This window comes from Ciconia boyciana, chromosome 4 (assembly GCF_034638445.1).
Source record: "Ciconia boyciana chromosome 4, ASM3463844v1, whole genome shotgun sequence".
Classification (NCBI taxonomy): Eukaryota; Metazoa; Chordata; class Aves; order Ciconiiformes; family Ciconiidae; genus Ciconia; species Ciconia boyciana.
Window position 1 is genome coordinate 96,540,797 of NC_132937.1, and position 15,173 is coordinate 96,555,969.

General features: G+C 36.2%; 1 protein-coding gene across 2 annotated transcripts in view; it reads right to left on the reverse strand.

Annotated features, from left to right (window-relative positions):
- The window catches only part of EDIL3 (EGF like repeats and discoidin domains 3), a 260,857-nt gene that overhangs the window by 191,703 nt on the left and 53,981 nt on the right, over nucleotides 1–15,173 (reverse strand). For both annotated transcript variants that reach the window (XM_072860707.1, XM_072860706.1), the window contains exon 2: nucleotides 2,965–3,093. In XM_072860707.1, the coding sequence (XP_072716808.1) occupies nucleotides 2,965–3,093 (129 nt within the window). The remainder of the gene's footprint in view (nucleotides 1–2,964; nucleotides 3,094–15,173) is intronic.

Consider the following 15,173-nt stretch of genomic DNA (forward strand, 5'->3'; position numbering starts at 1 on the left):
TGTCTTATCACCAGGACTGAGTAAAGTCTAATAGTGCAGTATCTGAGAGGGCCTCACAGAACACTCAACTGCTTTTAAAATTTGCTGTGCAGCCCTTTCGAGAGGAGACAGACTGACATAGGCTCTTCTCTGTGATGGTTTTTTCCCCCACCCTCCTCTTTTCTGCTTACTCAGTGCCTCCTGACATCCTAAATGCCTAATTTTCAACCAACTTAGTGTTTTCAACTACACAGGAAATTGTCAATAAACCTGTTTGAGATACTAAGGATTAAGAGAAATAGCTTTTGGGCAATAACTCATTAAAAAGCCAAAGAGAAGAAACCTTTGTTAGAATTGCTTCTCCAATCTTAGACCTGCTAATAAACACTCTTGGTAAAAGTGATCACACGGTGTCTTGAACTCCTGGGCTTCTCACAGACCCACCTTTCAACTTATTATTTTACTTGAAACACTCCAGTGTTTGAATTAATGGAGTCTAATTGACTAATAGCTTACTATTCATCACATAGAAAACTATTCATCATCATTTGCATAGGAAAAATCAAAATCTTATCTTGAAATACCATTTTTTTCAGTGGTTTATATGACTTTATGTAGGGGAATACAATGCTGAATAAGCCTCAGACAGCCTTTCTAAAAAGTAAAAGATTATTTTAAAAATATTTTTAACTTTTTCAAAAAGTAATGGCTAGTCTCTGAATCCATACATGTAGCATAATCATACAGGATAAACACAAACTAAATTAACACTCCGGATTTTAGCTAATATAGGAATAGCTGATTTAGCTAATATAGGAATACTAATAAGTCCTTTACTTAACCAATGTTGTCCAGTAGATACTCCCTCTTGATTGCAAACTGAGAATGTAATATTCTGCCTGCATAAGCCCTGTGATTACCACATATTCTCAAACTCTCTATTTGCTTATGCTTTACTCTGTTTAGCAAACTGAGATTTTGTTGAAGTATTTGAAGAATTTAGTTAAGCATATGTGTATTTTTTAAAGCCCTGTTAATATTTAGTTGTAAATTACAGTAGCAATTATCACAATATGCCTTCATCTCAGGTTCACTCATGATCGGCATCCTCCCACTTATGCACAATGAAATTTCCTGCCGACCAAGCACATGATAAATCCAAAAGTTTCCTGCAGTAAACCCATGTCAAGGCCATTTTAGGGTAGCATGATATATAGCTGTAGGATAAATTCAGACTCTTCAAGCATACATAAAAATGGTAGGGAAAGGGATGGAAAACAGGATTCTGATGCAGTGTCTTACAGCTTTTTGTGTGGCTGCACCAAGGGAACAAGAAGTTTCTCATGCAACTCTGACATTTTACAGTCAGAAAAAAAATGCAGTTGGTGTCTGACCAAAGTTGGTCATTCTGTCACAGGAACTAGTTAATTTGTCTACAGAAAACTTATTTTCAGGGAAATTCAAATTCAATCCAAAGTCCCTTAAAATTGCATTGTGGAGGCTTAGAATTCACTCACAGAACAACGGCAACATCATTTTCAGAAAAGAAAAACAGAAAACAAAAACAAACCAATCATGGGTTCCTGGACTAAGTTCTGCTCACTTTATCTCATGATAGAGAGGGATATACTCAATCCCCAGAACAGTGTACTCGGGTTGTGCCTGTGTAGCCTTTATTTATTTATTAAAAAATGAAAACCACGCAGATTTAGGATGGTTGCAGTGTTAGAGAGGTGCCGAGCCTAGCTGTGACAGTTTCAATGAGACATCTGTAGAAGCAAGGCTGTTGGCATTGCCTTTCTGCCCAAGGCTGGTGTCCTACAGTACAGCTGGCAGAAGCAAAACATGCGAGCACTACTCAGCCGTCACAGACTGAAGCATGTTATTGTAACCCAGACTGATGAATCCCAGACGTGGATGCACGATATGAAATACGTGAAGGGTTGTTCTGCTTTCAAATACTTTGGCTGTCAGCAGAAGAAATGCAGGCAGGGCATGCAAAGCCTTCAGATAAGATGTACTGCCACAGAACCTCCACTTTTGCATATTTTCCTAATACGAACAAAATAAGAGACTCTGCCATCTCTTCTGTAAGTCAATGCTTTTCTGTATCTCTTACCTTCCTATCCTAAATCCCACAACTCCATGGAAGAGATAGGTAGAAAATGTACCTCTTTAAGCAGTAGTGTCTATTTATTGCTTTGCTCTACCATACATACTTTCATATCTCCTTCGGGATAATCTAAGAGCTTGGTCAACTTGCAGCTCTTCTGCTCCATCGAAAATGATAGGACAGCCTGTGACACAATGAGCTGTGTACCATCTTTTCCCTTGCACTTTGATTTTCTCCTTAAGTTTTCTTAAGATAGAGGCCTGACCTGCTGGATGTTTTGGAGCTACCACTCATATTTACGTTTACTCTGAGTCAAATAGATGCCACAAAATTTCAGTACATTTGACTTACACTCTATGCATTCATATAATGATTAATTACAACCTCCAGCTAGGTAATTGTTTTGAAATTGAAACAAGTGACTACTATATGTTATTCTTATTTCTCCAATACTGTTTATGTAACTTCACTTATTTAAGTAATTACTCTTTACTCTGGTCCTAGGCTTAAAACTATCAGAAACCAAGTTTTAAATGGTCATTGATCAGCAGAAGGATATATAGATATACATCATTACATTGATCTTTGAGAAATGTTGATCACTTTAAGTCACAATTATGATCTTTTCTCCTTGTGAGGTAGAGCACTGAATTCTTCTGAGTGATTATGTTCTGCAGACACACTCATCAGCTATTGTTCTGTCTGTTATGATACAGATATCTATGATATAGAGATAAGGTTAAGAAACCAATAATGAACAACACAATAACCACAGCACTATACAAAATACTGTGGACACGATCACTGGTTGGCCAGCCACAGACTAACGGGATACTCAAACAACTATTCCAGCATTTAAAGTTTGCACTTACCAACCTCCACAACACTAGAGCAATTGGGGTCTGTGAAGCCTTCAGGACACTCGCATGAGTAGAAGTCATCATTCAGCCCCGACAGACAGATGCCACCATTTTTGCATGGGTTGGAGTCACACACATCCCCTGTGAGTTAAAGGAAAAAAAAAAAGATTCCTTTATAAAACTCTCAAAAGTTATGCACAAGCTTTATGTATAGCAGATTGATGATAACCAAGAACAGAAAGGAATGACAACCTCTGTGTCCTTTGACTACCTTTTGGCTAATTCCATTTTATATTTATTTAACAGCACACCTCTGTGTAATCATCTTACCCTAGCCTTCTACACCATAAAATGTGATTCTCTTAGACGCACTGACAGCTATTCACCTGCAAAAGACAATAAAATTTAACAAAAAATAATTTTTTGCTTTCTCTCATTTGAAGTCATTCAGGATGTATACTTGGAAAGGAATTTGCCCAGGATTTTACCTCTCCAGGTTTCCTTCAACATGAAGCTGAATGGTGGTTTCAATTCAGGCTATTGGCTTATCTGGTTTGTAAGCAAAGAAGTGTGGCTGTGGTTACAGCATCATGTCCTCTAGACTTACGCACTCTTAAATCACTCAACGGCACAGATTTGATCCAGATCAGGCATTGGCACGCAGCTGTATTTCTGCTAAACACAGAGCATGGCATTCAGGCCAGCTGTGTGCTTCTATGTTGGCTTCATGTCAGTCACATGAAGACCAATTACATGTGATCTCAGGATAAAGTTTGACAGTACAGGCTAAAGCCATTAAAGTGTTTTGAGCAATTTAATTCTAACAGTAAGTTTACACTCAATCAATGATTTTTGATGTAGAGCCCTATGACTGCAAATCTAAATAAATGATTCTAAATAAGTCAAGACTTCTCATTTTCAGTGCTTGTTGCGTTATTGGGGTAGCAAAGGATGCTTGTTTTTTACTTCATGGGGCTTAGGCATTTGGTTCTGAAAGAACAACTGCTATTAACTGAATGCTCTGACAACTGTATTCCCATACCTTTAATTAAAATAATAAATTAAATAGCATCTGGAGCAGGAACACATATTATGCAAATCCATACGGGTATTCTGATTAAAATGAGAGGGGACATTTTTACTATGTGTTTCCTGATTCAGTGTTCTTCTGATTTCAATTATGCAAAACAAGAAAGAAAAAGAAAGGTAAAAAGACAAAATACTGTTTCCATTTGTAAGTTTTATATTGACTGACAAGCAGAACGCATTCCCTGTTTTCCGTTATATTTCCAGAAACTGAAATCTCCTACTATGACCAAATTGTGCATACTTAACTGTCTAGTTTTCATTTATCTGAAAATTCACATTGGCTTTTTCAGTCTGAAGTAAAGTGACCCGACCTACAGTTTGGGACTAATAAAGCAGATGTTGTCCTCTAAAAACAGTCATTTATTTCCATGTTCAGGAAATAACTGCACTAAGTGCTCTTTTGACCCACCACCTTGGCCCAAATTCTACTGTCAGCCACTGGTGTAAATTTTTAATTGTCATTATATCACATCACAGAAATAAAATGAGTACAGCACACCTCTAACAAAAATGGGACAAAAAAATAAAAAAAAGACAAAAAGCTCCAACCAAAAAAATCACCTAGTCTGTCTCATTCACGTAATGCTAAAGAGGGCTAAGGAGGGAAAATCTATGCTTTGAACAACAATGGTTAAAATAATACCATACAAAAAATAATAGTATGACATCAAATGCAATGCAGTCAGAGAAATGAGCAACTGCACAGACACAAGTGAGCAATAATTCTACTCAAGACTAGATACCAGGCTGTGAAAATTTGCATACTTAAATTAGTAAAACTCACTTAAAATGTTAGCACCCTTATTTATGACTTAGTGTCTGTGAAACTGTGCAGAACAAAATAAATATCACCTTCGAATCAACAATATTCCCCTCAATTTAAATTTTGTGCCTCAAGAGGCCATTCATGTTGAAATATTGAAATCTAATGTGTTATACATTCTACTGAGTTTGATGAACAGAATTTTATTTTAAAGGCTCTGTTCTTGATAAGAAAAGCTTATATGGGTGCATTTTGTCTTAACACAGCTGACTAAGGGATTTGTTACCATTAAAATACTATGTTGCATATGACACAACTTCTAACACAACAGTAGTTTTAGAATTTAACCTTAGACTCACAGTGAATGGAAGAGTAAAATAAACCCAAAGAAAGAACTATATCCTTTACAGTAACTCTTACAGAACTGTGCTCTGTGCTGCTGACTTTCCATAGTGATAGGTCATATGCTGTTTGGGAAGCAGACTGACAAATTTACAGAAATTTTACAATTTCTGTAAACTAAACAAACACTCTAAGAGGACCTCCATTATTTAAAAAAACACTGAAAGATATTTACTACTGTACTTTTATTAAAATGTTCTGAAAGGGGTCCAGTAAGAATGCAAGTGCCAAACAAAACCAATAATTCATGTTTTTATTTACTATGTCTGACTAACCCTGACTTTTCATTACATGGCTACTCAAGCATTACAGTATGTCTCAAGACTGTATATAAAATATGTACTATAACTGTTGCTGCCTTTAATTCATCCTCAGGAAGATCTCAGACAGTAAAATCTCATTGCATCAAGCTATTGAGATTTGGTGCAAGGATCTGTGAAACAGAATCAAAGGAAGTCCTCATGTGTCCCCCAAATTGCCAGAACTCATGACCACGTTGCATCTGCCTCTTTGAGGGGACCCTGGCTTTGAAGTTATGTTATATATGTAGTTTATTTTATATATATAAAATATATATGTATATACACATACATATTTCCTCCTTTTTGCATGACATAATGCATGGAAGAGTTAAGGTAGAAATGTAATCCACATTATCTCAGACCATACTGTATTGAGGAGCAGACAAAACATTTACATGATTAGAGGATACTAAATTTGGGGGAATTTTTAATTTTTATTTTCATTTTTCCTCACATCTTTAATTCCTTCAGAGCATTCTTAAGTCAAATAAGTCCTTGACTGAATTGTCCATCCTCTCTTTGGAAAACATGGTTGGTTAAGAATAAAAAAAGCAAGACAAAAAGAATAAAATTGAAGTGGAGATCCACATATACTCAAAATCAGAATTTTAATTAAGAACCCTCCCTACTTCTCCAAACTCAGAAGAAAATATATAGCAAAACTCAAATAAAATGGTGAGATATTTGCTCTCTAGTAACAATGAGGCTTTTTTTTAAAGACTATGACAGCTTTAGTCCATAGTGAATAACTCAATCAGTGAACCTGGATCTCTTTTATTAAAAGCACTTGGAGAGGAACTGTTCTGTAAGTCTGTCATGCTCCATGACATACCTTCATATAGCCACTCTTAAGCCATATCCTTTTCAACAAAGTACTGAATGTACAGCTATTGCTTCTTTCCACAAGCAGGTAATGGTGGGGAGGAGGGTAAAAATTGTAAATCCACTCTTTGTCAAACTTTACACTTTTATACAGCATATTTTTTGATCCTATAAAACCCCACAAAAAGTTATGTGATTCTTGACTGAAGAGTGGCATACTCTGCTTGACAGCAAAGGACAGCCTGAAAAAAGGAACTCAACTGCTGTGTATAAATAATGCAGCACACCATGATGGTAACAGTTAGCCCATCAATCCTTGTCAAGAACAGAAATTCACAGAGTTTATGAAAACAATTTTTGTGATATGAAGGCTAAAGAAGATGCACTGTGCAAACAGAAAAGTACTATCCACAACCACCTGCACGCACTACTTCGTAAAGCGCTCTTTGTTGTAAAAGCACACAGACCAGCCAGCTACTATTACTATATGCAAATCAATTTGCAGTATATCAATGAAAGAAAGAAAAAGAATTATTTACTCCAACTTAAAACTATTTATTCTTTAATGTTATAGCTCCTGGGACAGGAATACCTGACAAAAGCCAAGGTACAGTATCCTGAATTAGGCATGGGAGAAGCATTTCAGTCCCTATGCACAAAATCATTAGCCTGAAATGAATACAATTTTTCCTCAGCCATCTTATTACACCTAGAATGATAACTGTTATGATTTCTGCCAGAAATGTTACTGTAAGAAACATCTGCTTGAGACAATGAAATGATGACAAAGAAAGAAACACGTCTTTAAAAAATCGCATGGATTCAAGATTTCAAAACTGGAAGGAAAGAAGTGATAGAAGAAAGATGATTTGGGTGTTTGGGCACATTTTCTTCTGTAATTTAAGAATACAGCATATTCCATGAAATAGAAAGTGTGCATGGAAAAATTAAACCCTATCTATTCTTTTATATAATATGCATTAAATACAAATACATTTAGTACATGTTATATATTGATGTAGTGAAATTTACAAAAGCTGATACTGAGGTAAACATACTGATACTGTAGGGGTCCAAGGAGATGGTGACACCCATTGAAACGAAAGGCATGACAAAATCTACAGGTAAACAGTTGCAAACATAATGACATACAAGTTCAGGGTGCGAGCCACGCAAGTTGTTAGGGAAGTACAACACTCTTTACCTGTATGCTATGTAACAGGTGTTTTGTAGCTCAAGCGTTTGGTTTCACCATTGATGGGAAGAGGTGGACCATCGTTCCTACCTAAAACAGCAGCTATATTTTTATTCAATTTCCTACATTGCTACATGAAATATTGCTTATTGTAAAAGCTCTCTCTAAAGCAATAAAATGAATAGCTATTGCCTTTCATGAGAATAAAACTTGTTACAAAGAAGAAATCTCCAGGTGGCACCAAAGAATAAACAGCCCAGAAAATAGCCAGTCAACAGAAATTTGGTCTAGGGATAGTAAAAATGAGCCTCAGTTCTGAAGCCCAGAAGAGCAACTAAACTTCAGCAGAAGACTGAGAAAGTACTTGCTGCCAGTAGCAGTTTCACATTAAAATAAATTTTCAGAAAAAGAGCTTTAATAGTTTTCTGATTTACAGAATCATCTGTACAGTGTCCAAGTTCAAATCTATTTCTCCACAGCTGAACCACTACTGAGAAGCAGAACCATAAATCATATTGAAGACACACCTGTGCAGAGATGCAAAATGTGAACATGAAAACAGATGAGCTCTGCAGTTCTTTTAAGAAATTTGTAACCTGTTTTTTCAGATTTAATGGTGAGGTAGCTAATTTGTTTTTCCTAAGGTAAAAAGACAGTTGAATAATTAACTTGTATCCCTTATTACTTGAAAGGGAAGTTAAAGTTTCTAGATACCAATAGCTCATCTACCTCCCTCTGCTTGTTTTCTATGCTGATTTGTTTACTATGCAGGTAGAAGGTTCAGCTAACTTTCTAACTTAAATATTCATGGCAGACTATTTAAATGGTTTTAGAAAATTAAAAAACGGATATCATCAACTCTAAATGTCCGCATATGAATTGGACCAGAAAACTTACAGGAGAATGTAAATCTCAGAATAATAAACTCATGATTTTATCACAGGTCTCATGAAAATTGAGGTAGTTGCTTCTTCTTCTGAAAGACTCTGGGATCAAGAGACTGTATGCACTTAGCTTGTAGTTGTGGAGGAGAACTGCAACATACTCATGTAAACTAGGCGTAAACATTTCTTTAAATTTAACTTTTTCTGGTCTTGTAATCTGAGGGGATGTACCATGTGATTTTTGAAAACTTGAGATGGTATTATGAAACGAAAATCAGATTATTCTAAGCAGCGAATTCTCGTTCGAATACCACTCTGGGACTGGACTGAAACACTAATCCTGGGTGAAGATGAAGTGCTGACTTAAGCTTTGGATTTAGTCTAATAGTACAATACTGTAAAAGTGTGTCCCTCCTTTCAGGGTTAGAATAGAGCTCTAAAGTATGTCTGCAGAGATTAATTTCTATCATAATAAATCCCCTTCTGCCTTAAAAAAGTATAATCTCTTTCCCTTCTAAAGGTCTACAGTATGAGCTACTTAATTCATTTGAATGTGAAAGAGCAGTAGGTCACTGTACTTCAGCCTGCTGTGGTACAGACTTTTTAAGCATCTGATGTTTGACAATACGAAATACAAGTAGAAACAGAAAACAGCTTAAAAAGTAAACTCTTCTCTCTTTCATAGGTTGCAGAGAGTTCATTTCTATGCCAACTGGCTCTGCAGGGAAAAAGATGAACTATTCCTGCCATTTCAAATCTTTATTAGCAAAAAACCCAGATCAAAAGTGATTAATGGAGGAATATGGTTATATAATGCACTTCTGAATATTTTTACAACTTGTGGAAAATTTTGCATGCACATACAGTTGTGAGGATTTGAGGCAAGCGGCCACCAGCTGAGACATTGTTTCATCAAAGGAAAAGAGATATATTCCCCCAAACTGATCATCTGATGGTACCAGTGGCACACCACCCCTAGCACCCAACCTCAGCTAACAGCAATGATGCTTCCTACGCAAGCAGGGAGATAGCTGATAAATGCCTTTAACACAGATGCCCTAATCCCTATCAACACAACCTTCCACAACATCTTTTGTCTCTGCATGCTCAACAAAGCTGGCAAAAATTACGTAGGCACTCCTTGCACGTACTCATTCGATTTCAGCTGTCATTCACGTTAGCTGTGTTTAGACAATTATTTGCCACTCGCTAACACTCACATGAATCAACCTGTATTTCTGTACCTGTTCAGATCTATGGGGTGAGAGAGGTTTACGAAAAGGGAAAGAATAAGAGCTTAAATTGAGACTTTCTGTACAAGGCACTTAAGCTAAACTGTCTCTCCATTAAGTTGTTTTATTCAATTAAAGCTTTCGGAGAGGTATCAAGTCATGACGGGAATACATGATCATTTCCAGTCACTTGGCCTTTGTTTTTAAAGCTGCTCAGGAGATTTTTAGTAGTATGTTCACTTGAAATTTCTCAGTTAATAAAATATTCACATTTCTTGCTAGAAATTACTATGTTTTGCAGATCTCCTGATACAGCTTCACTGGTTTCTGTCAAAAATCATGTGGGCTCCTGCAGGCTTTTCCACTAACTGCTAGTAGGCTCCACTTCTATATCCATGACCATCAGATAGTCAATATAGGGATCTAGATTTCTTATTTGACTTAACCTACACTGAGCTTTTGATCATTATCTCTTCCTAAATCTTTCTTCAAAATATTCATGGTTCCCAAGGGTCTGGAAATGCCTCAACGCCCTGATCAGGAAACAACTCAGACACACGGCAGCTTGTCTCTTGCCCATCTCCTGCTTTCCATGGAGAGAAAAAACCATGCATGCAGTCAAATCAGCAGCACTGTCCAAAGGGTGCCCTTCAAAATAAACAGTGCTGTTTATGACCTTCTCTAGACAGGTAACATCTTCCTTCCTTCTCTTCCTTATGCACAGAGAGCATTCAGGTACACACACTCTTACTGCTCTTGACAGTTACCTTTCCAGTTTCTACTTTTAATTCATCAGTGAAGCAAGATGGCTTAAAAAAACCCCAAACACTTATTGTGGAATTATTACTTTTGAATAAATATTCCCGATTTTCATCCACACTTTACATCTCAGTTTTACCTTTCCATTTATTTTTTTTATGCTCCATGGCTTTTGAGGTTAGCAATTTGGAAGCACCAGAGTGTGTGTCTATGTGTATACATACGCACATATATTTAGCTCCATACTTACATACTTACACATACTTTATATATATGGAAACAAAAGTGTTTTGTTTTCCCTTTGTTTGGCCTATATTGGATATATTCAGGCACCGGTTGCTAGGTAATTATTAATCTCAGCATTGGTGAATTTATCTTTTCCCATCCTAAGTAAATCCAAATTTGAAAGCTGAGCAATTAAAAAGTCATCATTAACAGTTTTTAAAACTCTAATTACATTTCATGATAACCTCCTATCTTCACCAAAATGAAATACCTTAAAACAATATGAATTCTATACATATTCTCATTACACTTTGAAAAGTATTCGTCAATCTCTACTCACTTCTGGTTTTGGATATCCATTCTTAAATACCTTATTTGGTCACATTTTTTACAACAAGTGTCAACACTATTGAAGAAATGGGCAGCATTTAATATCCCAGTTAGGTATCCAAAATATGGAACATGCAAAATTTATAATTCACTTCTCAAGATTTTGAAAAATCAAGTACCAAGTGCATCCCATAAAAACTCTATACACATATATACAAAAATATATACATTTATTAAAAAATACACACATGTTCACCTCCACCAACAGTTTTAGAATGCATACTGAAATGAAGGAATATTTTCTGCTTTCAAACAATATTCCAAACTGCAAAACATATTTGAAAATACACCATGTGAAGCAGTCAGCATTGGCTCTGTCCAAATTAGAAAATAGCCTGGCACAATGTGAGCAGATCAGTATTTTAAAGCATGCAGCACTCAGGCGGCTGTACCTACATTATACAAAGTCTGTGGATTTTGTTTCAGATTTAATCACTTCCCTCCATGTGATTTGAAGGTGCCCAAATGACCAGATGTTGGTTCAGACCCTTAAGTAACCATTAGGGTCTCCACGTGAGTACAGCTTCTAGTTCAGCGTTGTCAGGAATGAATCCAACTCACACCCATCAAAACCCCTCTGCAGGCAGAAGCAAAGCGAGCGTAGGATGTGGAGGCAATCAAGGGATTCACTTCCAAAGCCCACCGGCATGCTAGATGACCATTTTGACAGACATGCCGGCACTCAACACTCTTTCCTACATGAAATTTTTCTACAATGAGCTCTTCTCTTCTATTATACCAAACCCTGCAGCTAAAAAGAATAAAGCAAAATATTCTGTAAGTTTCCGTGGTTATAATTAGCTGATCTTACTGCATTCATTTAATGCATTTTTTGGCCACACAGATATTTAAATCTATCACCATAAAAGTTCTGTCACCATCAAAAAAGACATGTCACCTAAGGAGATACAACAGTACTGCTGGTTTTCATCATTTTCTTTCTGACTTTACAGGAAGGTGATATTACTGATCGCACTCAGAATAATAATTAGGTAATGAAGATATGTGTCCCTCCTGTGAAAGATATGAAATAATAAGGGCATTACAGCTGTCAGCTACAATAAAGAAGTGATTCTGTTTATTTTGGATGATGCAGCTGGCGTAACATGTAAGCTCTGTGGATGAATGATGCAAACCCTTTCGGGAATTTTTGCTAAGAGTCACTGGAAAGATGAACAGGTGCAATTTTTACCTTACTTGTTTAAACTTGTTCAGAAACAGAATAAAATCTGAAACTTTTGCAATATAAATGCTCCTGTATAGATTGTATAGCATACTGTTACTTGTAAAAGAGGTTTCTTCTAGCCCTAGATTTTCCCCAAATACAACAAAAAATTAGATGAAACAAGATACCTACCAGGCAAATTTTAACTAAGGGCATCAGGCAAGAACCGAGTGTGAGGCTCTGAGAGCACTTATTCCATGCAGCAGCATGTGACACAAAGACACCTAAAACAAGGACTTGGCCAAGGCGGTAAACTGGATTGCATAAAATCGTTCAATGGTCACAGCTGCTTCACGCACACCCGCACTGTACTCACTCGTGCAGCATAGCCCTGAGCTTAAGCAACCACTCAGCCTCACTGCTCTGCAGCTTTCCCCAGTTTTTCTTTCCCAGTGGCCATCCAAGCACTCAAAGCTGTGTTGCACGACTGTCTCAGACTTTAAAAGCCACTTTACGATATGACCGTTTATGGGAATGTTAAGTAAGAAAACAGTTTGTGCATGTCAAAACCTTGTCCCAGTATGACCACGCTGCACTAACAAGCTGTATTCTTGGAAGTGTTTTTTAATTTATTTTTAATGATTGTAATTTGTACATTGTGTTTCTTGTAAATTTTTATTAAGTGTAATTTGTAAACCAAACCCAAACAAAGATGGGTAGCAGCTTGAATGTGCTTGCTGCTTGTTGCTTGGTAGGGAATAAGATTTGAAAATGAAGAACTGGGAATAATAATTGAAAAAGGATGAGAAAGAAAAAAGTCTGGCAGAGAACAGTATAAATGAAAGATACTCACAAATGGAGTGGCTGAGAATGTGATGCTTTTAGTACACCGTATTGTAAGAGGGACCTTAACTGTTATCTTAATAATGGTACATACAGATCCTTGACTATTAAGCTAAATAACTATACTGTTTCAGCTTCTGAACATAGGCAAATGTTCCTCTAACAACTGGTTCCTTGTCTGGCATCACAAGACAACCAAAATATCTGATCTGGAGAACTGAAGTGCACTATAATTGCTTCTAGTCTCAAGGCCAAGTCATTGACCTGCCCTTCAACATCCCAGATACATCCCAGCTTCAACAGCATGCCTTTAGTGGACCTGAAAATAAAGCTGGTCTCCCCCTCTGGCTTAATTAGTAGGAAAAAGAAAAAAGAAGGTTTGCCTAACTGGCCTGCTATTTTTTCTGGTTTATCTGCAGCTTTGCTTTGTTAACTGCATCCAGGTAATGTTAATGTGGTTAATTATGTATAGGAGGTCCACAACATACTGTTTGAAATGCAATTGCTGTTCTTTGGCACTTAACAGAGTCCTGAGTCTGCATGTATAGCATATATTTTTAAAAACTCTGGACTAGGCAGAGAGTAAATACCAAAGGAAGGGAAAAATACTAAAAAGGAGGTGAAAATACTGAATATTATGAATATATATAAAATGAATAAATATAATCTATAAAAAACCAAACTAATGCCTTTTTTCATCAAGCGTAGAGGAACAAAGGGAGGAAGGCGATTACAGTTTAACAAGTACAATTAAAGTCATAAGCCTTTCCCACTGTACATCAATGCCTTCTGATCTTTTTCCACTTTCCACACTCGACCATTTGTAAACATGGGATGCCACAACAGAAGACCGTAGATTTTTTAGAGTAAGAATGAGGTCTTTACATGGATTTGTATGGTGCTAGCACTACACCAATACAACACGTGTATTATATATACATACACATATACATATAAGTACATAAAAGTATATAATATGTAAAGTATACAAAATAAAATTCTAGATCACTACCATCTTCAGAAATAAATAAAGGATGCAGAATGGAAAACACTCATGGACATGAATATCTTTTCTCTCAGAACACTTCATGCGAGTACAGTTTATCATGGAAAAAAATCATGGAAAATTCACTTTGCTCTGTAAAACCTCAGAGCCGTTCCAGTTGAAAAGATGAAAGAATGATTATTTTACTTCTCAATTAAGTTTGAGATAAAAGTAGATTAAATTTATTGCATTTTAAAACAAAGCATTAGGATACTACTGTGGAAGGCTGCTCAAGACATTGGATTGTTGTAGCACAGGAAATAGAGATATTAAAAAAAAGGATAATTCAGATTGAGAGAACTAGTTTAAATTGTAACAGTATAGATGGTATTTCTAGATTTTTTATCATCTCTAAAGAGTTTTTAAACGTGCAAAATACAGAAATAGCATTATTTGAAAGAGCTTGAGGGGGTTTAACATTTTCAAATATACAATTCACAACTGTATTTGAATTTATTGTTGAATTCTCAGTAATTATTTATGGTAATTATTGCAGTTGGGGATTCAGATCGTCGATCTTATTGAATTTGTTTCTACAGAAAAAGATTAATCTGAAAATTAAAGATGATTTTAAAAGAAAATTCAGTGCACTGTCGTGACACATTTGAGTTTCTGATATTGATAATAAAATACTTCCTAATCAAAATTGAACTATTATACATCTACGAAGCCTTCCAGTTTCAACAAATCAACAATGGCTGACACAAAAATGTTTTGTGGAATACTCCTGAGAAGTAAAGCTTGCCTTCTAATGAGAACAGCTGCTCTTTCTCACATGCCATCTCTATTATATAGAAGGTAGCTAAAAATACTTTCTTCCAATTCACCATAAATTCTTCTTCCAGGACACCTACAGAAAATAAGCAGATAAAGCATATAAAAGTATAAAGCTTTAAGTGTAAAAGTGTACACTTTGGGGAACTAAATGCACTTTTGTATGCAAGTGTAAAACTCCAGAGGACCGAATGCAGCTTATTTTGCTTATTTTGCTGATCCACAGTGACTGGCGAGATCCACGCAGCAGGGCAAGATCACCACCGGTCTCCTACTTCTTTCTGTCCTTGTACATCAACTTATTTTCAAATGTGTTCATACAATTAACTTA